Here is a 24,211-nt window from a genome sequence, read left to right on the forward strand (position 1 = left end):
GGTAGGAGCCTCTGTTTGCTGGCAGGGTGATCTACGACCTGCTCTTCTTCTTCCTGGTCATCATCATCGTCCTCAACCTCATCTTCGGAGTCATCATCGACACCTTTGCCGACCTCAGGAGTGAAAAGCAAAAAAAAGAGGAAGTCCTGAAGACGACCTGCTTTATCTGCGGTGAGTGGCCCTACCTGGACCTGGCTTGGCTCTTCTGGCCTGTGTCCAATGCTAGTGATCAGTGGGCTGACGCTCGGCCTGAGACTGTCTGCTAAGCTATCATGGTGGTAGTTACCATTTTGAGCTTGGGTTGGAATGACTAGTGGTTGTGGTCTGAAGAGTCGGAAGCAGTGCTATTTCAGAACAAGGTTTGCAGTGCAGCGAGCGTTGGAGGAAGATGAACAGACATTGCACATGAGTGGTCTCAACCTGCACTTTAAGTCTGTCTGAGGCTGTTAATGTTGCATGCCTCACAGCTGGCCTGTGGCAGAATGGGGGCTGTTTTGCTCAGCTCAGCAGTGTAAACAACAGAACGCCTTCTCTTCCCAGAACCAGAATGGTTAGTCATGGCTGATGCGTAGGAGTAACTTCCTCCTGTTGCCAATGCAGATTCTTGACCATGTTGGTGTGCTGTGCAATGCAATGGCAATGTACTGGATCACATCACCATACACAAGCTATTACTGTAGCCTTAGTTACTGTAGCCTATCCATTTTAAAACATTTTCCATTCCATGTTAGATATTGCAAGCATGATTGTAACTGGTTGGTGTTACTATAGTTTGATTCCAAGCCAGCGGGAGCAGAACATATATTTTTATATCTCTTAACAAGCTTTTTACATTTGTATCACAAACCATTTTGGGGGGGAAATCATTATGAAATTAGCCATCTTAGGCCCTTTTTAGACCTATACATACAGTGGGGCAAAAAAGTATTTAGTCAGCCACCAATTGTGCAAGTTCTCCCACTTAAAAAGATGAGAGAGGCCTGTACATTTCATCATAGGTACACTTCAACTACGACAGACAAAATGAGGGAAACAAATCCAGAAAATCACATTGTAGGATTTTTTATGAATTTATTTGCAAATTATGGTGGAAAATAAGTATTTGGTCACCTACAAACAAGCAAGATTTCTGGCTCTCACAGACCTGTAACTTCTTCTTTAAGAGGCTCCTCTGTCCTCCACTCGTTACCTGTATTAATGGCACCTGTTTGAACTTGTTATCAGTATAAAAGACACCTGTCCACAACCTCAAACAGTCACACTCCAAACTCCACTATGGCCAAGACCAAAGAGCTGTCAAAGGACACCAGAAACAAAATTGTAGACCTGCACCAGGCTGGGAAGACTGAATCTGCAATAGGTAAGCAGCTTGGTTTGAAGAAATCAACTGTGGGAGCAATTATTAGGAAATGGAAGACATACAAGACCACTGATAATCTCCCTCGATCTGGGGCTCCACGCAAGATCTCACCCCGTGGGGTCAAAATGATCACAAGAACGGTGAGCAAAAATCCCAGAACCACACGGGGGGACCTAGTGAATGACCTGCAGAGAGCTGGGACCAAAGTAACAAAGCCTACCATCAGTAACACACTACGCCGCCAGGGACTCAAATCCTGCAGTGCCAGACGTGTCCCCCTGCTTAAGCCAGTACATGCCCAGGCCCGTCTGAAGTTTGCTAGAGAGCATTTGGATGATCCAGAAGAAGATTGGGAGAATGTCATATGGTCAGATGAAACCAAAATATAACTTTTTGGTAAAAACTCAACTCGTCGTGTTTGGAGGACAAAGAATGCTGAGTTGCATCCAAAGAACACCATACCTACTGTGAAGCATGGGGGTGGAAACATCATGCTTTGGGGCTGTTTTTCTGCAAAAGGACCAGGACGACTGATCCGTGTAAAGGACAGAATGAATGGGGCCATGTATCGTGAGATTTTGAGGGAAAACCTCCTTCCATCAGCAAGGACATTGAAGATGAAACGTGGCTGGGTCTTTCAGCATGACAATGATCCCAAACACACCGCCCGGGCAACGAAGGAGTGGCTTCGTAAGAAGCATTTCAAGGTCCTGGAGTGGCCTAGCCAGTCTCCAGATCTCAAACCCATAGAAAATCTTTGGAGGGTGTTGAAAGTCCGTGTTGCCCAGCAACAGCCCCAAAACATCACTGCTCTAGAGGAGATCTGCATGGAGGAATGGGCCAAAATACCAGCAACAGTGTGTGAAAACCTTGTGAAGACTTACAGAAAATGTTTGACCTCTGTCATTGCCAACAAAGGGTATATAACAAAGTATTGAGATAAACTTTTGTTATTGACCAAATACTTATTTTCCACCATAATTTGCAACAGACACATCTCAACATCAACTATTCAGACGAGACTGTGTGAATCAGTCCTTCGTGGTCGAATTTCTGCAAAGAAACCACTACTAAAGGACACCAATAATAAGAAGAGACTTGCTTGGGCCAAGAAACACGAGTAATGGACATTAGACCTGTGAAAATGTGTCCTTTGGTCTGGAGTCCAAATGTGGGATTTTTTGTTCCAACCAGTGTGGGTGAACAGATGATCTCCGGATGTGTATTTCCCACCGTAAAGCATGGAGTAGGAGGTGTTATGGTGTGGGGGTGCTTTAATGGTGACACTGTCTGTGATTTATTTAGAATTCAAAGCATACTTAACCAGCATGGCTATCACAGCATTCTGCAGCGATACGCCATCCCATCTGGTTTGGGCTTAGTGGGACTATCATTTGTTTTTCAACAGGACAATGACCCCACACACCTCCAGGCTGTGTAAACGCTATTTTACCAAGAAGGAGAGTGATGGAGTGCTGCATCAGATGACCTGGCCTCCACAATCCCCCGACCTCAACCAAATTGAGATGTTTGGGATGATTTGGACCGCAGAGTGAAGGAAAAGCAGCCAACAAGTGCTCAGCATATGTGGGCACTCCTTCAAGACTGTTGGAAAAGCATTCCAGGCAAAGCTAGCTGATAGAATGCCAAGATTGTACAAACTGTCATCAAGGCAAAGTGTGGCTATTTGAAGAATCTTTGTTAAGACTTTTTTGGTTACTACATGATTCCATATGTGTTATTTCATAGTTTTGATGTCTTCACTATTATTCTACAATGTAGAAAATAGTACAAGTAAAGAAAAACCCTTAAATTAGTAGGTGTTCTAAAACTTTTGACCGGTAGTGTATTTGCATAGTAGCAATATCAAAAACAGAAAGTGTCCAAAAAATAAACTGCTCAAAAAAATAAAGGGAACACTTAAGCAACACAATGTAACTCCAAGTCAATCACACTTCTGTGAAATCAAACTGTCCACTTAGGAAGCAACACTGATTGACAATAAATTTCACATGCTGTTGTGCAAATGGAATAGACAAAAGGTGGAAATTATAGGCAATTAGCAAGACACCCCCAATAAAAGAGTGGTTCTGCAGGTGGTGACCACAGACCACTTCTCAGTTCCTATGCTTCCTGGCTGATGTTTTGGTCACTTTTGAATGCTGGCGGGCTTTCACTCTAGTGGTAGCATGAGACGGAGTCTACAACCCACACAAGTGGCTCAGGTAGTGCAGCTCATCCAGGATGGCACATCAATGCGAGCTGTGGCAAGAAGGTTTGCTGTGTCTATCAGCGTAGTGTCCAGAGCATGGAGGCGCTACCAGGAGACAGGCCAGTACATCAGGAGACGTGGAGGAGGCCGTAGGAGGGCAACAACCCAGCAGCAGGACCGCTACCTCCGCCTTTGTGCAAGGAGGAGCATTGCCAGAGCCCTGCAAAATGACCTCCAGCAGGCCACAAATGTGCATGTGTCAGCATATGGTCTCACAAGGGGTCTGAGGATCTCATCTCGCTACCTAATGGCAGTCAGGCTACCTCTGGCGAGCACATGGAGGGCTGTGCGGCCCCACAAAGAAATGCCACCCCACACCATGACTGACCCACCGCCAAACCGGTCATGCTGGAGGATGTTGCAGGCAGCAGAACGTTCTTTTCAAATTTTCCACCATAATTTGCAAATAAATTCATTAAAAATCCTACAATGTGATTTTCTGGATTTTCTTTTCTCATTTTGTCTGTCATAGTTGAAGTGTACCTATGATGAAAATTACAGGCCTCTCTCATCTTTTTAGTGGGAGAACTTGCACAATTGGTGGCTGACTAAATACTTTTTTGCCCCACTGTACATGCCTCCTGTAAGACCCTTGTATCTGTGAACTGTACATGATACAGACATAAAACATCTTGGTACATTATACTCCTCATAGTGTTCTATCAAATATGGAGTATGTCTAGATTCTGAAATACAAATATTCACATTCAATTATTCAACATAAAAAATTTAGGTGGATTGGCATTTAGTTTTTGACATTCAGCAAACACTGGATGATTTTGTTTTACTGTTGCTGTTACTCGTTACTGTAGCCTATGCTGTTTAATAAACCGTATCAATCCACAAGGGACTAGGAAGAGAATATTCCGTACCCCAAGCCGAATTGGAGTTGATGACAATGCAAATATCGTCAACAACCAACATAACTTGAGACAACAGCATACGGTATTAAAGGGGCATTTAAAAAAAATCTGCGTTATATTCATCATCTCCAGCACCACCCCAACATCAACATATGTGACCCACCACCTGGATTCGGTCCTATGTAGCAAAATTTGAAATCGTTTTTTTTTTTTTTTTTACATTGGATAAAAGTAGAGACTCAGAGCTAGAAAATGGTATATCATACACTGCAGTTGAGGAACAATGAAAAAGTAATTCTGCTTCGAAAGTTGATAAACTTGTAACCCCACTTTTGAGAAAATGTCCCTTGAATGTTTTGGTATGCCCACTGGAGAGCTCTTCTTTGTCTACACCCATTCAGCATCTTTCACACCCACTTAAGCTTTAGCCCCACCCATCTCTTTAAGGATTCACATGTGAGGCCATGTGCTAAACAGAGTGAGTATTGTAGTAAACAACCAAAGATTAAGACTAAAAGTGGTAAAAGCAGTAGCATACAATAAGGAAACTCAAGGTAAAAATACACTATCTAGTACTTGGCCGATATCCTAATCTGACTTTGGTGCAGGTCATGTTGTTCTTCACTTTACTATCTCTGGTGAACACACACTATATAGTTTATTTGTCACATGCACAGGATACAGAAGGTATAAACGGTACAGTGAAGTGGTAACTTATATACACTACCGGTCAAAAGTTTTAGAACACCTACTCATTCAAAGGTTTTTCTTTATTTTTACCACTTTCTACATTGTAGACATCAAAACTATGAAATAACACACATGGAATCATGTAGTAACCAAAAAAGTGTTAAACAAATCAATATATATTTTAGATTCTTCAAAGTAGCCACCCTTTGCCTTGATGACAGCTTTGCACACTTAAGGCATTCTCTCAACTAGCTTCATGAGGTAGTCACCTGGAATGCATTTCAATTAACAGGTGTGCCTTGTTAATTTGTGGAATTTATTACCTTAATGCCAATAATTTGAGCCAATCAGTTGTGTTGTGACAAGGTAGGGTGGGTATACAGAAGATAGCCCTATTTGGTAAAAGACCAAGTCCATATTATGGCAAGAACAGCTCAAATAAGCAAAGAGAAACAACAGTCCATCATTACTTTTAAGAGATGAAGGTCAGTCAATACGGAAAATTTCAAGAACTTTTAAAGTTTCTTCAAGTGCAGTCGCAAAAACCATCAAGCGCTATGATGAAACTGGCTCTCATAAGGGCTGTCACAGGAATGGAAGACCCAGAGTTACCTCTGCTGCAGAGGATAAATTCATTAGAGTTAGCAGCCTCATAATATGCAGCCCAAATAAATGCTTCATAAAGTTCAAGTAACAGACACATCTCAACATCAACTATTCAGACGAGACTGTGTGAATCAGTCCTTCGTGGTCGAATTTCTGCAAAGAAACCACTACTAAAGGACACCAATAATAAGAAGAGACTTGCTTGGGCCAAGAAACACGAGTAATGGACATTAGACCTGTGAAAATGTGTCCTTTGGTCTGGAGTCCAAATGTGGGATTTTTTGTTCCAACCAGTGTGGGTGAACAGATGATCTCCGGATGTGTATTTCCCACCGTAAAGCATGGAGTAGGAGGTGTTATGGTGTGGGGGTGCTTTAATGGTGACACTGTCTGTGATTTATTTAGAATTCAAAGCATACTTAACCAGCATGGCTATCACAGCATTCTGCAGCGATACGCCATCCCATCTGGTTTGGGCTTAGTGGGACTATCATTTGTTTTTCAACAGGACAATGACCCCACACACCTCCAGGCTGTGTAAACGCTATTTTACCAAGAAGGAGAGTGATGGAGTGCTGCATCAGATGACCTGGCCTCCACAATCCCCCGACCTCAACCAAATTGAGATGTTTGGGATGATTTGGACCGCAGAGTGAAGGAAAAGCAGCCAACAAGTGCTCAGCATATGTGGGCACTCCTTCAAGACTGTTGGAAAAGCATTCCAGGCAAAGCTAGCTGATAGAATGCCAAGATTGTACAAACTGTCATCAAGGCAAAGTGTGGCTATTTGAAGAATCTTTGTTAAGACTTTTTTGGTTACTACATGATTCCATATGTGTTATTTCATAGTTTTGATGTCTTCACTATTATTCTACAATGTAGAAAATAGTACAAGTAAAGAAAAACCCTTAAATTAGTAGGTGTTCTAAAACTTTTGACCGGTAGTGTATTTGCATAGTAGCAATATCAAAAACAGAAAGTGTCCAAAAAATAAACTGCTCAAAAAAATAAAGGGAACACTTAAGCAACACAATGTAACTCCAAGTCAATCACACTTCTGTGAAATCAAACTGTCCACTTAGGAAGCAACACTGATTGACAATAAATTTCACATGCTGTTGTGCAAATGGAATAGACAAAAGGTGGAAATTATAGGCAATTAGCAAGACACCCCCAATAAAAGAGTGGTTCTGCAGGTGGTGACCACAGACCACTTCTCAGTTCCTATGCTTCCTGGCTGATGTTTTGGTCACTTTTGAATGCTGGCGGGCTTTCACTCTAGTGGTAGCATGAGACGGAGTCTACAACCCACACAAGTGGCTCAGGTAGTGCAGCTCATCCAGGATGGCACATCAATGCGAGCTGTGGCAAGAAGGTTTGCTGTGTCTATCAGCGTAGTGTCCAGAGCATGGAGGCGCTACCAGGAGACAGGCCAGTACATCAGGAGACGTGGAGGAGGCCGTAGGAGGGCAACAACCCAGCAGCAGGACCGCTACCTCCGCCTTTGTGCAAGGAGGAGCATTGCCAGAGCCCTGCAAAATGACCTCCAGCAGGCCACAAATGTGCATGTGTCAGCATATGGTCTCACAAGGGGTCTGAGGATCTCATCTCGCTACCTAATGGCAGTCAGGCTACCTCTGGCGAGCACATGGAGGGCTGTGCGGCCCCACAAAGAAATGCCACCCCACACCATGACTGACCCACCGCCAAACCGGTCATGCTGGAGGATGTTGCAGGCAGCAGAACGTTCTTTTCAAATTTTCCACCATAATTTGCAAATAAATTCATTAAAAATCCTACAATGTGATTTTCTGGATTTTTTTTCTCATTTTGTCTGTCATAGTTGAAGTGTACCTATGATGAAAATTACAGGCCTCTCTCATCTTTTTAAGTGGGAGAACTTGCACAATTGGTGGCTGACTAAATACTTTTTTGCCCCACTGTATATGTTTTAATGTTTATTAAATTAATGTGAAAGAAAAATCAGAATCGATACATAATGCATATTTTAGGGCACACTATGATGAGTATATTGACACTACGATTTTGTCTGTATCATGTGTGTTTTACAGATCATAGGGTCTTACAGGAGCCATGTATAGGTCTAAAAAGGGCCTAAAATGTACACTTTCATAATGATTTTCTCCAAAATGGTTTGTGATGCAAATGTAAAAAGCTTTTCAAACATCCTTCCTCCAGATGAAGATCCTATGTGAAAATTGCCAGAACAATCTGAGATACCAAAGATATTTTGAATCACCCTACTGTATATGCCATTTAGCAGACGCTTTTATGCAGAAAGCGACCTACAGTCATGTGTGCAAACATTGTATGTATAGGTGGCCCTGTAGGACAAAGGGGAATGTAAAAAAAAAATTGCTTATGTGAGACATTGAGAACCTGTTGAGCGTTAAGCTCCTTGGCCTATTCTATTCTCCCTCTGAAATGCATTGTGTTCTTTTCTCCAATGACGCAACTTCCCCGTGCTATTGTTGTGCAGTCAGTCATTCCAACTAAGGTCTTGACAATCACCAGACTCATAATGATTGACCCATTATTGCCACACATGCATTGTTTGTTTACAGATGAAGAATGCAGTAACTGCCATGCATTTGTGTCTGCACGTTTGACAATTCGTTTTTTGTATGTCTCCTCGTGTGCAGGCCTGGAAAGGGACAAATTTGACAACAAGACGGTGACATTTGAAGAGCACATCAAGGTGGAGCACAACATGTGGCACTACCTGTTCTTCATAGTGCTGGTGAAGGTGAAGGACTCCACAGAGTACACAGGACCAGAGAGCTACGTCGCTGAGATGATCAGGGTACGACTAGACTACTACGCATAGTACCAGCCAGCTTATTACGAAGGACATTCTTGATTATACACATCAAGATAGGCAGGGATGTGGTCATAAATATATCTCGGAACAGGGAGTTTGCAGTTCTGCATGACTTCATCAGAGAGGCTCACATATCTGAGCTTTGATGAAATGTGTCTCCTGAGAATGCAGGTCAGCTCCTATACTAGATAAAGAAAGACATTTTGGCATGCAGTAAAATATCTCTGTCCCATGGTGAGAATAGATCTAAAAACATCTTCAGAAATAGAAAACCACAAGCACCAATACAATGTAGACTTTTTAAAAGTCATCCTCCACCCTGTTTTACCGTGTTACACCCTGGTTCATCGATATCGCTCCTGTCTGGTTACTGCCAGGAGGTAGCCTCATGATAGCTGCTGAACAGTGTGGGAAACCCCTCCCTCCCACAATGTCTGCTGTGTCTCCTATGCCAACCAGGCCTGAGGACCTAATTACCTACTCGTCCAATGGCATGGAGGCATCTCGAACACAAACATTGACATTTAGACTGAAGAACTCCATGGGAAGTAGTTAATTCCTTGGTGTCTTTAGAATTGTTAAAAAGATGTTGTTGCTCTGAGTTTTGTTCAAATTTTGTTCTTAAATGTCAGTAGGCTATCCATTGCTTTTTAGTGATTTATTGGAGAATTGTAACTGTCAAAGGAAAGCCCCTTCTTCAACAGTGGTTACTTTCCTGATGCAGTTGTGCTGGTGTTGGCTTCTGACACAGTTTTCTGAACAGGCACTATTTGGCCCAGTTCTGTCTCTCGGTTTGAGGTGTGCTGCGAGGTCTTATGAGGAGTCATCTGATTTGGGATTAACTAACCCCCTATTAGCCTTGGACCCTACTGAGCCAAACAGAGCTTGTCGGGGACACATTGTGGCCCAAAGGAGGATTTAAAGTGACCTCTGCTTGAGAGAGGGCACATGGTGTGTTAGAATCCACTGACCCGTCAACTCGAACAGTCAACCACAACTGGATTCATGCAACATGTTTGATCATGTGGGGCCTCCTGCTCTGGATTGGGAGCTAAATTAGGTGTCTGCAGCACGGCTCTCTGCAGAGCTCAGACATGGTAATTTAGTGCAAGAAGCTGAGTTTAGAGAATTCACAGCTTAGATGTTAGCTCTCCAGCATCAGGAGGTTCATGCATGTCTGCATGCAGGCTCTGGGCTATCAATGGATCAACACTTTTACCAAGAACTAAGTTAATAGCTTGTATGTGTGTATATGTGTGGATATACAGTTGAAGTCGGAAGTTTACATACACCTGAGCCAAATACATTTAAACTCAGTTTTTCACAATTCCTGACATTTAATCTTAGTATAAATTCGCTGTCTTAGGTCAGTTAGGATCACCACTTTATTTTAAGAATAATGTCAGAATAATAGTAGGGAGAATTATTTTTTTCAGCTTTTATTTCTTCACATTCCCAGTGGGTCAGAAGATTACATACACTCAATTAGTATTTGGTAGCATTGCCTTTAAATTGTTTAACTTGGGTCAAACATTTCGGGATAGCCTTCCACAAGCTTCCCACAATAAGTTGGGTGAATTTTGGCCCATTCCTCCTGACAGAGCTGGTGTAACTGAGTCAGGTTTGTAGGCCTCCTTGCTCGCACACGCTTTTTCAGTTCTGCCCACAAATGTTCTATAGGATTGAGGTCAGGGCTTTGTGATGGCCACTCCAATACCTTGACTTTGTTGTCCTTAAGCGATTTTCCCGCAACTTTGGAAGTATGCTTGGGGTCATTGTCCATTTGGAAGACCCATTTGTGACCAAGCTTTAACTTCCTGACTGATGTCTTGAGATGTTGCTTCAATATATCCACGTAATTTTCTGTCCTCATGAATCCATCTATTTTGTGAAGTGCACCAGTCCCTCCTGCATTAAAGCACCCCCACAACATGATGCTGCCACCCCCGCGCTTCACGGTTAGGGATGGTGTTCTTCGGCTTGCAAGCCTCCCCCCTTTTCCTCCAAACATAACGATGGCCATTATGGCCAAACAGTTCTATTTTTGTTTCATCAAACCAGAGGACATTTCTCCAAAAGGTACGATCTTTGTCCACATGTGCAGTTGCAAACCGTAGTCTGGCTTTTTAATGGCGGTTTTGGAGCTGTGGCTTCTTCCTTGCTGAGCGGCCTTTCAGGTTATGTAGATATAGGACTTGTTTTACTGTGGATATAGATACTTTTGTACCTGTTTCCTCCAGCAACTTCACAAGGTCCTTTGCTGTTGTTCTGGAATTGATTTGCACTTTTCACACCAAAGTACGTTCATCTCTAGGAGACAGAACGCGTCTCCTTCCTGAGCGGTATGACGGCTGCGTCGTCCCATGGTGTTTATACTTGCGTACTATTGTTTGTACAGATGAACGTGGTACCTTCAGGTGTTTGGAAATTGCTCCCAAGAATGAACCAGTGGAGGTCTACAATTTTTTTTCTGAGGTCTTGGCTGATTTCTTTTGATTTTCCCATGTCGTCAAGCAAAGAGACACTGAGTTTGAAGGTAGGCCTTGAAATATATCCACAGTTACACCTCCAATTGACTCAAATTATGTCAATTAGCCAATCAGAAGCTTCTAAAGCCATGTCATAATTTTCTGGAATTTTCCAAGCTGTTTAAAGGCACAGTCAACTTAGTGTATGTAAACTTCTGACCCACTGGAATTGTGATACAGTGAATAATAAGTGAAATAATCTGTCTGTAAACAATTGTTGGAAAAATTACTTGTGTTATGCACAAAGTAGATGTCCTAACCGACTTGCCAAAGCTATAGTTTGTTAACAAGACATTTGTGCAGTGGTTGAAAAACGAGTTTTAATGACTCCGACCTAAGTGTATGTAAACTTCCGACTTCAACTGTATGTATGTGTGTGTATGTGTATATATGCTGACAGAAAGCAAATTATTTTTGTCCATTTAAAATAACATCAAATTGATCAGAAATACAGTGTAGACATTGTTAATGATGTAAATGACTATTGTAGCTGGAAACGGCTGATTTTTAATGGAATATCTACATAGGTGTACAGAGGCCCATTATCCGCAACCATCTGTGTTCCAATGGCACGTTGTGTTTGCTAATCCAAGTTTATAATTTTAAAAGGCTAATTGATCATTAGAAAACCCTTTTGCAATTATATTAGCACAGCTGAAAACTGTTGTCTGGATTAAAGAAGCAATACAACTGGCCTTCTTTAGACTAGTTGAGTATCTGGAGCATCAGCATTTTTGGGTTCGATTACAGGCTGAAAATGGCCAGAAACAAATACCTTTTTTTCTGAAACTCGTCAGCCTATTCTTGTTCTGAGAAATGAAGGCTATTCCATGCGAGAAATTGCCAAGAAACTGAAGATCTCGTACAACGCTGTGTACTGCTCCCTTGACAGAACAGCGCAAACTGTCTCTAACCAGAATAGAAAGAGGGGTGGGAGGCCCCGGTGCACAACTAAGCAAGAGGACAAGTACATTAGAGTGTCTAGTTTGAGAAACAAATGCCTCACAATTCCTCAACTGACAGCTTCATTAAATAGTACCCGCAAAACACCAGTCTCAACGTCAACAGTGAAGAGGAGACTCCGGGATGCTGGCCTTCTAGGCTGGTGTTTTGGGGGTACTATTTAATGAAGCTGCCAGTTTAGGACTTGTGAGGTGTCTGTTACAGCCTTATTCTAAAATTGATTAAATAAAAAGTGTTCCTCATCAATCTTCAACAATACCTCACAATGACGAAGCGAAAACAGGTTTTTAGAAGTTTTTGCACATTTATAAAAATACATTTTAAAAAATGCTTTTTTTACATAAGTATTCAGACCCTTTGCTATGAGACTCGAAATTGAGCTCAGGTGCATCCTGTTTCCATTTATCATCCTTGAGATGTTTCTACAACTTAATTGGAGTCCAGCTGTGGTAATTCAATTGATTGGACATGATTTGGAAAGGCATACACCTGTCTATATAAGGTCCCACAGTTGACAGTGCATGTCAGAGCAGAAACCCAGCCATCAGGTCTAAGGAATTGTCCGTAGAGCTCAGAGACAGTGATTACAGCTTTGAGTCTTCTTGGGTATGACACTACAAGCTTGGCACAACTGTATTTGGGGAGTTTCTCCCATTCTCCTCTGCAGATCCTCTCAAGCTCTGTCTGATTGGATGGGGAGCATCGCTGCACAGCTATTTTCAGGTCTCTCCAGATATGTTCGATCGGGTTCAAGTCTGGGCTCCTGCTGAGCCACTCAAGGACATTCAGAGACTTGTCCCGAAGCCACTCCTGCGTTGCCTTGGCTGTGTGCTGTGTGCTTAGTCCTGTTGGAAGGTGAACCTTCGCCCCAGTCTGAGGTCCTGAGCGCTCTCAAGCAGGTTTTCATCAATCTCTTTGTACTTTGCTCTTTTCATCTTTCCCTTGATCCTGACTAGCCTCCCAGTCCCTGCCACTGAAAAACATCACCACCGTATGCTGCTGCTGCCACCACCATGCCAGGTTTCCTCCAGACATGACGCTTGGCATTCAGGCCAAAGAGTTCAATCTTGGTTTCATCAGACCAGAGAATCTTGTTTCTCATGGTCTGAGAGTCCTTTAGGTGACTTTTGGCAAATTCCAAGCGAGCTGTCATGTGTCTTTTAGCTGAGATGTGGCTTCTGTCTGGAAACTGGCCGGATTGATGGAGTGCTGCAGAGATGGTTGTCCTTCTGGAAGGTTCTCGAATCTCCACAGAGGAACTCTGGAGTTCTGTCAGAGTGACCATCGGGTTCACCTCCCAGACCAAGGCCCTTCTTCCCCAATTGCTCAGTTTGGCCGGGCGACCAGGTTTAGAAAGAGTCTTGTTGATTCCAAACTTCTTCCATTTTAAGAATGATGGAGGTCACTGTGTTCTTGGGGACCTTCAGTGCTGCAGAAATTGTTTGGTACCCTTCCTCAGATCTGTGCCTCGACACAATCCTGCCTTGGAGCTCTATGCACAATTCCTTCCACCTCATGGCTTGGTTTATGTTCTGACATGAACTGTCAACTGTGGGACCTTATATAGACAGGTGTGTGCCTTTTACAAATCATATCGAATCAGTTGATTTTACCACAGGTGGACTCCAATCAAGTTGTAGAAACATCTCAAGAATGATCAATGGAAACAGGATGCACCTGAGCTCAATTTCGAGTCTCATTGCAAAGGGTCTGAATGCTATGTAAATGTGATATTTTCGTTTTTTATTTTACATTAATTAGCAAAAAAATCGAAAACCTGTTTTTGCTTTCTCATTATTCGGTATTGTATGTAGATTGATGAGACAAAACAAACAATTTAATACATTTTAGAATAAGGCTGTAACGTAACAAAATATGGAAAAAGTCAAGGGGTCTGAAAACTTTCTGAATGCATTGCATGTAAAATGTATATGCAAAATGTGTTTATATGTTCGCAAGAAAGCTGTAAAAAAGGAAAGTTATTTTTGACCTCCGAAGAGGGGGATGGGTTAATAAAATACATTTTTTGGGGGAGCTTTTAGAATCTGAGAAGTGGAGCAATCGGTCACATTAGTTATCCTCCTATGATGTCACAACTCAACACAGGATATCTTTCTTGTTCATTTGACATGGTAGGGGAAAAGGCTCCCTATGTTGGTGTAATAGGCTTAATACTGTATAATAATTCTATTGATACATTTCCCCTTCTTTCTCCCCTGGTTACCCTAACAAGCATGACAGTGTCTCATGATGATGCTGTCTGAAGTAGTGAAGACACCTCATATGCACAGAGGGGATTTAAGAGATCAGGGGGTGTAGATAGAAGTCAGACAAGTCTGACAATGACTGGGACTGACGTCAATTGCAGAAAGCCTTGGCTGAAGTGTCGGGTTGAAGGCTTACATTTATATTGCTTGACTTGGGTACGCCAGAATCTGTTGCCCTCATTATTATTGCGGCCCATGCTCGCTGCTCCGAGATGCATCCACATCGTGATTTGAACTTTGAATCGCATTGATAAGCGAATGCTTTAGAGGCATTTCAGAAGAAGGGGAGTGAGAAGGAGTTTTCCCATTGTGTTTTGCACATTGTTTCTATTTGTTTGTTAGGTCTATTTTGAAATGTGATCTGTTTCTTTAATTTGCGTGGAAGAGTAGTAGATGTGGTGGGTTGTCAGTATGTCAGGTGGCCTGTGGCTTGCCTGTGACGTTGCTGTCAAAACCACACAGCATCCTGTTTCTCTGTCATGGCCCTTGTGGATTTAATAATGGAAAATGAATTTCTGTCATTTCCATTGAGCTACTGTGAAGATTAATTTAATGTCAGCGGTGACAGTGGTCTGAGACTTACTGGAAGTGTTTTCACTTGTAAACACTGAGAAAGAGGTTTTGGGGGGCTGGGCTGTCAAACTGACTCTTGACACAGACAGCAAAGGGCAGGATGATCAATCTTGCTGTACTTCTCGCCTCTGCCCCTCTCTCATCCAAGATAAGCCTTGCACTTTCATTACAAATTGATTTCAGACAAATAATGTTGACACGATTTTACGATTTTATGTCATTATGTCTGAGCTATACAGTCTTGTTCTTGAAGGGTCTGTTTCTACATTCAGCAGTACACCACCAGAGCAATCTAGTATACTGTGTCGGTGCATTTCTAGTCTATTATAGTAGGTAGATGTCCAATACAGAGTACGCATGTACATGATCACATGTGGGAAAGCAGCATTGTGCTGTGAGGGGGGTGGGGGGTTGAGCATGCACACAGCTCTTCTTTCCTCATCTCAGAATGAGTCTCTGTGTGATTCCCCTGTCCTGCTGTTTGTCTGACCAAGGACTAGCCTGTGGCCCATGCAGCCGCCACTCTCGCCCCCGCATCTCAGACTACACCACTGAAACCCAGGGACTTTTCCAGCCATGCAGCTGTGCTCACAACAGGCGACAGTGCAGGTGCTACCCAGCACGCTCCTATTCAAGCACACAATCTACTGTTCGGTCTGTAGTTAAGCTAACTGTAATGCTATTTTGTAGGGTCTGGGAGTGCACATGCATGTACATGTAGCTAAAGGAGTGACTGTTTTTTAATGGTGTGCATCTACCAACGTGTGTTTTTGTTGAAGGGAACTCCAGACAGACCTGTTCACACAGCCTCCGTTTGTTTGAGGGCAGGTTCAGACAGTGCACAATAACATTGGTATGTAGTGGCCCAGTGCTGGAGGAGATGGAGGGGTGACAGAATGTGCTCAGAGTGGCCCTTTGCTGCTCGCCTGGATGAACGCAGCGACCCTTTCACTGGCTCAAGGCTCTGAAGTGACTGGCCGTCACACTTACTGTATTCTCCACGCGTAAACGTTTGTGCACTAGTTGCACTGGGCATGCCTTGTACAGTAGGTTTTCCCTTTTCTATTTTTAGAAGCCATCAGTTTAGTCATGTGATTCCACTCAGGTAGAGCAGATGAGCATAAGAAATTAATTGAGAGGTATTGACTGATTGATAGCTGTGGTGTTTTGATGTGTACTGTAGGCTACACACCAAGGAGGAGCGTGGAAACTTTTTACAAATGAGAAAAGAGGCAAAGAGTCGTTATAAATCACTGTGGATGACTTGAGATGTTTTCTTACTTCAACTATTTAGATGTGAAACTAATCAGTGGTGGCATTTGGAAAATTCAAGCAATTATCATTTTGTCACTTTAGGGGTGTGTTGTGTTAAACTCCCCATTGCCACCGAAGAGGAAGTTTGCATGCAACAATATACCACATTAATGAAATGGGGAACTCAGCCCTATATTGCTAGTTAAGTCTGAGTAAATGTTCCTCTATTCGGCCCTCACACATCCAACCTGACTGTGTTATTATATAATTAGACCATCATTTTCTTTAAAGGAAGTTGTCTCGGTAAGTCTGAACTCCCTGGTATGGAAAGTCCCCAACATTAATTCTATTACATTTTATTATAGGCTTGATAAGTGCACAAAGACAGATAGACAGACAAAGAGGGATTGAGAGAAACACAAGTCAAAGAGGCATCTGTTTGCCAAGTGGAGCCTTAGCTAGCTAATATATTTGATGTCATTCTGACTTACCCTAATGTGTAAGGCTTTGTCAAAGAAAATCAAAGGGTGTTTGCATGTTATTGTGAAATTTGATGAAATAAGTGTTCACCAGAAATGTAATTACACTGAACAAAAAAATGAATGCAAAATGCAAAGTGTTGGTCCCATGTTTTCATGAGCTGAAATGATCCCACAAATTTTCCATACGCACAAAAAGCTTATTTCTCGTCAATTGTTTTTACAAATTTGGTTACATACCTGTTAGTGAGCAGTTCTCATTTGCAAACATAATCCATCCACCTGACAGGTGTGGCATATCAACAAGCTGTTTCAACAGCATTATCATTACACAGGTGCCCCTTGTGCTGGGGACAATAAAAGGCCACTCTAAAATGTCCAACACAATGCCACAGATTTGAGGGAGCGTGCAATTGGCATGCTGACTGCAGGAATGTCCACCAGAGCTGTTGCCAGAGAATTTAATGTTAATTTCTCTACCATAAGCTGCCTCCAATGTCATTTTAGATCATTTGGCAGTACGTCCAACCGGCCTCACAAACACAGACCACACATATGGCGTCGTGTGGGCGAGCGGTTTGCTGAGTCAACTTTGTGAACAGAGTGCCCTATGGTGGCGGTGGGGTTACGGTATGGGCAGGCAGAAGCTACAGACAACGGACACAATTGCATTTTATCGATGGGTATTTGAGTGCACAGAAATACCGTGACAATATCCTGAGGCCTATTGTGAGGCCAATTTTTTTTTAAAGGTATATGTGAACAACAGATGCACATCTGTATTCCCAGTTATGTGAAATCCATAGACTAGTGTCTAATGCAGTTATTTCAATTGACTGATTTCCTCATATGAACTGTAACTCAGTAAAATCTTTGAAATTGTTGTGTTTTATATTTTTGTTCGGTATACATTAAATTAATGACAAAATGTGATGAAAATATACCTTTTTTCCCTGAGCAAACAAATTGTAAAGATATTTGATTGATGTTTAAATTATAGGTTATTTGATCAATTCTGGACAGTACATGAAATATATGCTAACACTTTACAATATTAACTTTTTCAAAGTGTATGGACCCAGTAAAGTGTTACCAAATATTTTCTATACATTCTTTTATAATCATGATTAGAGACCAGAATTTAAATGTATTGTGCTTCAACAAATGTTCTAGTCATGCTTAAATAACATCTCTTCTCCCTCTGGTCACCAGGAGCACAACCTTGACTGGTTTCCACGGATGCGGGCCATGTCTCTGGTCTGTAGCGATGCGGACGGGGAGCAAAATGAAATCAGGAGCCTACAGGAGAAACTGGAGTCTACTATGAAGCTAGTCTCCAACCTCTCTGGACAACTGACTGAGCTCAAGGAGCAGGTGAGTCGACCCTTTTCCCTGTGACTAGATGATGGTCTGTATAGATATTGCTATGAAAATATGACATTATTTCGATATTTTTCCATATAATTTGTGTATCTTTTGATCTGTTTGATAGCAACTCTTTGCCTCGTAGGTGTAGAGCTTACTAAAATCAGAAGGCAATGACTCATAGTTCACAATGCTGCAGCTCATGTGGCCTTCAACCTGATCTGATTTACGTCATTAAGCAAGGATTAGTTCCACAATGACTTAGCTCATACTGTATTGTGGGCATCCTAGTTAGAGCTAGAGCTTCTTTAAATGCAGTAATTATATTTATGTACATTAATCTGGTAGACTTTATATGCCCATGGTCAGATTACAGTAAATTGTCAAGATGATAATGATGATCTTAACACCTTTTATTTCCTATTAACATATCAAACATATTATTATAATGACAATGACTATCATTTAATTATACAACCTTTATTAGTTGTGTTCGGTTCAAGAAAATGTTACTGGTCATACATAATGTCATCAAACTCAGCATACTGTTTCTTGTAAACAAAGTAGTATTTTGGTCTATCAATAAAATTAGAAGTGTCTATGAGGAAGTGGGTGTTATCTAGACACTGACCCAGACATAAGGAAATGGTTGTTGTGTGGCTAAAAGGTTTGGATGAGGGCACAAAAACCCTTTTCTCTTGATTATTCATTACTAAATATCTCCATAAATACATGTTCGGATCTGAATTGGTTGATGTCTACTTTGGTTTTGCACGTTCTTTCATACATACACAAACATAGACCAAAATATGAAAATGAACTTTTGGAGTTTAGTTGACAGACAAATTCAGACTAAACTGTGCTTTTTACATTGGACTGTTTCAGTCTTATTTTCCCAGAAGTTGCCTTCAGTGCCTCCTCTCCCCTCCCTTGCCTATAAGAGTCTTAAGCATGCTCCATGGCACTCAAAAGTGGCACAAACAAGAAAATGGTTTCAAAAACAACTGGCCCAGACAAGAGCTCCATCTGTTACATAATTCCAACGAAAATGGATTTAATTAGTTTGCTGTGGCACAAATAAAGAGTCACATTCTACTGTAACTGAGTTTAGCCAGTGGCCACCCCCACAGCTCTCTCACAAACTTTAATGCTGCTCTTTCTAGCACTTCCCAACATCTAATAAATAATTCCTTTTATAACGCTCATCTCATGACCAACAGCGTTTGTGAGGATATTTGTATTGCCTTTGCCATTGTATGTTTGCAATATTAAGATTGCGAAATCTTTTTTAGGAAACTTGTTTTGTTTGTTTTAATACTTCAGTTTATTTAAAACTGATGTTGTCCCTAGTGCCATGAAAGCCAACATCTTTCATTATTAGTCATGAGCCTGACTTGAAAGTAAAAATGTATTTTACTGGGGTTTCACTGCTGGTTGTTTGCTTACTGTGGTTTACATGTTGTTAGACAAGATGACATTCTGAAAGTGTTGAAGGATACTTTTCAGATGAAACACTGAAACCCTCCCGTTAAACCCAAAAGCTTTCACTTCATTGCTGTGCAGCATTTGCAGTCACGGACAGTTTTTTACTTTATCTGAAAAAGAAACTTAGCATCAGCTTATTTGGAGGTTAGTGTCAGACACCGACAACCTCTAACCCACCAGTAGATGTGACAGAGCAGCGGAGGTACAGATACAGAAAATTAGAGTTGAGCAAATAACCCAGCTCATGTCCCGTGTGTTGTCCTCTAGATGACAGAGCAAAGGAAGCAGAAACAGAGAATTGGACTATTGGGTCATCCTCAGCATCCTCAACACGCCAACCCCCAGCAACCTGCGTGAGGCTGAGGATGCCCCCAACACAGCCACAAGACCCAGGAAGACCCACTTCTACTCCTGCTTTGTGTTTGCATAGAGAACAGAGTGCAGAATCTTCACTTAGTGGTCCCTCCCGCCTTCATACTGTAGCTACCGAGTGTGAGTGTGAAGCGTAACAGTAGGGAAACACACTGACATAGCTAGTCATATAATTGTGATGTGTAGGTTAGCCCACAAAGGTATAACTCAAACAAGAACACTCACCACACCCAGACACCCCATCTTTTCCCCAGGCCATTTGGGATTGGTGCCAAATGTTTTCTATGTAGAAACAAAAGTGAATTCTCATTACATGGCCTTTACTGGGTGAACTTGAAATACAGCAGCGCTGTACCGGACACAGGAATAGGTAGTCCAACGTGAAGATGGCACTGAGAGACATGGAAAGAAGCATCTTTTTGTATATACTACTGGTATAGCAAGCAGTATTTAATGTCTTATTTTTGTATTTTGTGCAATATCACTACTTAAATATGCAACCACCTCCTTGGTGTATGAATTTAAGTTGTTCTTTAAGTCATGCCTTATTTATTAGGGCCAGAAAACATTTTCAAATGGGAGCTTTATTTTTTATTATTTTGCTTCAAATTAAATAGGGACCTGTTGTTAGACTTCACGTATGGAAATTCTTCCATGTAGAATAGCCGTTGGCTGGACAGATGAAGTAACATGCATTGTTCTGGCCTTTCTGATTTTACTTGTTTTATTTCTTTCAGAATGTTTCATAAAAAGTATTTAATACGCTTAATAGAGATATATAGTATTGTCTGAGAGCAAGTATAGGTCTTGTTTTCGGCTTCCTTTCTGCAAATAAGAATGTGTCCTACCTTGTTGTACTATTTTATGATATTTGCTTTCTTATTTAACTGGGATAGTGGGAGGTGTTAGGACATTTCATCCAAACAAATGTAATATGTTAAAATATGACCAAGCTGTCATGATTTGTTAATCTTTCCACATTTTATTGCACTAAATGTTATTAGCATCTATCGTCCAGGTTTGTCATGTTTTAATTATACACCTATCATGTGTGCCATTTGTCCCTTTAAGACGTATATTTGGCTACTGATTTACTACTTGTGACAAAGTCATTGTGTTTTTCATTGTTTTATCGTTCAGCACAACTGTTAAGTTCTCAATTCTGCTGTTTAATACTTTGTTCAATTCATTTCAGTTTTTTTTTTACATTGTCGCTTAAGCCATTGTTGTTGTATAGGGACCTATGTTTTCAGAAAGGTAATATGGAATTTAAAGCGGTGTTACTGGAAATGTATGTTCAAAGGACTAATTTAAAATAGTTAAGTACTGTCAGAATTGTAAAATAATGTAGAATTATTTAATAAAATATACAGTATGTAATTCTCCTTTATAGCCACCATTGAATCTTATCACTACACAGTAGGCTACTGGGCTACTATATAGGAAAAGTTGTGGTTGAGATAAATCACAGATGCTGCCTACATCTGCTTTTAATTCTTGAGGCCTATAGGCATTCTATACATTTTACAGTGACTCAATTCTGTATAGGAAGTGTACTCTGTTTAACCTCAAGTTGCAGTGTAATGGGTTTATTTGCATAGTTAGTTTTTATCTGTGGGTGGAACTACTTTGAAATGTTCTAGACAACTAGCAAGTCAGCTTTGTAGTTAGCAGAGAGCCCAACGGCCTTCAATCTTTTCACAATTACATTTTTATTTTTTATTTTTTAAGATGAATATTGTGGATCTCATTATTGAATTTGTAAATATATGTCCATATATACACATCTGGCCAGTGTCTTGAAGAGGTATTGACTTTAGCTTGATAATCAGTTACTTTGTATCAAATGTTGAAGGAAAGCTGTATTCCAGTTTTGTAGTCCATTGCAAAATCCAGCTGCAAAGGTCAGAGGTAACATCATCCCCCCCCCCCCCCCCAGTTTTTTCCCCTACTTCTACAGTGTCTGCTTTTGTTATAGAAAATATTACTTAATTTTGTATTCAACTCTTTGTAAGTAGTGTCACAAATATTGAGGCATTTATACACAGTATACAGTTCCAGTCAAATACTGGCAACCATGCACTTTTTCAAGGGAGGTCAATGGAGCAGAATGTTCTGTTTTTTCTAAACTGGTTGTATGGTTACTTTTAACCCTGTAGGCACCTGCAATTTACCACAGGTGAGATAAATTACACATTAACGAGAATCACTTGCCTCTAACCAAATTAATTAGAATTGTGAGTAATGTAGTCTAGTCCATTTTTGTGAAAAATCTTAATTTCAGTTTAGTTTTTTTTTCTTCTTCTTGGTCCTGTGCAGTTGTAAATCAAACAAATACACGTGTGAACACAATGTTTTCACCTTTTTTCTTTCTTAATTTAAAAATATATATAAATTGTCAATTGTGCCAGGGTGCCAAGTACTTAACTGCATCTGTGTGCGGGCACTCTGGTGCACAGACGAGCACAAATCAAAAGAGAAAGTGTTGTAGAGTCATATCATCCTCGCTGGGTGAAATGTAGCTATTCAGAGAAACGGAGCATGTTAAATGAAAGATAAATGGACTAGTGCGTGTCTGTAGACTCAAACATAAACAAGTTTACAGAATAGCCAACCTCAGTCACAAAAGGAGTGTGTGTAATTGGCTGGAATTAAAACGGTGAGTCTAGCTTAATTGGGGGACTTCCCTGCAGGATTCCCCACATACCTAGGGGTTACTGAACTTGTGACTAATTATATAGGTTATATATTTATTTACAGTGCATTGTGAAAGTATTCAGACTCCTTGACTTTTTCCCCATTTTGTTACGTTACAATCTTATTGTAAAATTGATTAAATCAATCTAAACACAATAGTCCATTATGACTAAGCAAAAACAGGTTTTTAGAAAAGATTGCAAATGTATTTAAAAAAAAAAATGGAAATATCACATTTATATAAGTATTCAGACCCATTACTCAATGCTTTGTTGAAGCACCTTTGGCATCAATTACAGCCTCGAGTCTTCTTGGGTAGGACACTACAAGCTTGGAACACCTGTATTTGTAGGATTTTCTCCCATTCTTCTCTGCAGAGCCTCTCAAGCTCTGTCAGGTTGGATGGGGAGTGTTGCTGCACAGCTATTTTCAGGTCTCTCCAGAGATGTTCGATCGGGTTTAAGTCCGGGCTCTGGCTGAGCCACTCAAGTACATTATGATACTTGTCCCAAAGCCACTCCTGCGTTGTCTTGGCTGTGTGCTTAGAGTTGTTGTCCTGTTGGAAGGTGAACCTTCGCCCCCAGTCTGAGGTCCTGAGTTCTCTGGAGCAGGTTTTCATCAAGGATCTCCCTGTACTTTTCTCTGTTCATCTTTCCCTCGATCCTGACTAGTCTCCCAGTCTCTGCTGCTGAAAAACATCCCCACAGCATGCTCATGCCACAAGCATGCTTTACCATGCTTGTGGCCAGGTGATGAGCTGTGCCTAGTTTCTTCCAGACATGACGCTTGGTATTAAGGCCGAAGAGTTCAATCTTGGTTTCATCAGACCAGAGAATCTTGTTTCTCATGGTCTGAGAGTTCTTTTGGCAAACTCTAAGCGGGCTGTCATGTGCCTTTTACTGAGGAGTGGCTTCAGTCTGGCCACTCTACCATAAAGGCCTGATTGATGGACTGCTGCAGAGATGGTTGTCCTTCTGGAAGGTTCTCCCATCTTCATTGAGGAACTCTGGAGATCTGTCAGAGTGACCATTCGGTTCTTGGCCACCTCCCTGACCAAGGCCCTTATCCCCCGATTGCTCAGTTTGGCCGGGGGGCCAGCTCTAGGAAGAGTCTTGCTGGTTCCACACTTATTCCATTTAAGAATGATGGAGGCCACTGTGTTCTTGGGGACCTTCAATGCTGCAGAATTTGTTTTAGTACCCTTCCCCAGATCTGTGCCACGACACAATCCTGTCTCGGAGCTCTATGGACAATTCTTTGACCTCATGGCTTGGTTTTTGCTCTGACATGCGCTGTCAACTGTGGGACTTTATATAGACAGGTGAGTGCTTTTCCAAATCATGTCCAATCATCAATTGATTTTACAACAGGTGGACTCCAATCAAGTTGTAGAAACATCTCAAGGATGATCAATGGAAACAGAATGCACCTGAGCTTAATTTTGAGTCTTATAGCAGAGGGTCTGAATACTAATGTAAGGTATTTCAGTTTTTTATTTTGAATACATTTGCAAAAATTGCTAAAAGTCTGTTTCTGCTTTGTCATTATGGGGTGTTGTGTGTTGATGGAGGATTTTTTTTCAATCCATTTTAGAA

The 24,211-nt window shown here is 41.3% G+C and overlaps 1 protein-coding gene across 2 annotated transcripts in view; it reads left to right on the forward strand.

Moving 5' to 3' along the window:
- The window catches only part of LOC120065685 (inositol 1,4,5-trisphosphate receptor type 1-like), a 133,213-nt gene extending 112,024 nt beyond the window's left edge, over nucleotides 1–21,189 (forward strand). For both annotated transcript variants that reach the window (XM_039016756.1, XM_039016757.1), the window contains 4 exons: nucleotides 6–171; nucleotides 8,455–8,615; nucleotides 17,910–18,071; nucleotides 19,815–21,189. In XM_039016756.1, coding sequence (XP_038872684.1) covers nucleotides 6–171; nucleotides 8,455–8,615; nucleotides 17,910–18,071; nucleotides 19,815–19,904 — 579 coding nt within the window. In that variant the 3' untranslated portion in view covers nucleotides 19,905–21,189. The remainder of the gene's footprint in view (nucleotides 1–5; nucleotides 172–8,454; nucleotides 8,616–17,909; nucleotides 18,072–19,814) is intronic.
- The last annotated feature ends 3,022 nt before the right edge of the window (nucleotides 21,190–24,211 follow it).

The sequence above is a fragment of the Salvelinus namaycush genome, chromosome 20 (assembly GCF_016432855.1).
Source record: "Salvelinus namaycush isolate Seneca chromosome 20, SaNama_1.0, whole genome shotgun sequence".
Lineage (NCBI taxonomy): Eukaryota > Metazoa > Chordata > Actinopteri > Salmoniformes > Salmonidae > Salvelinus > Salvelinus namaycush.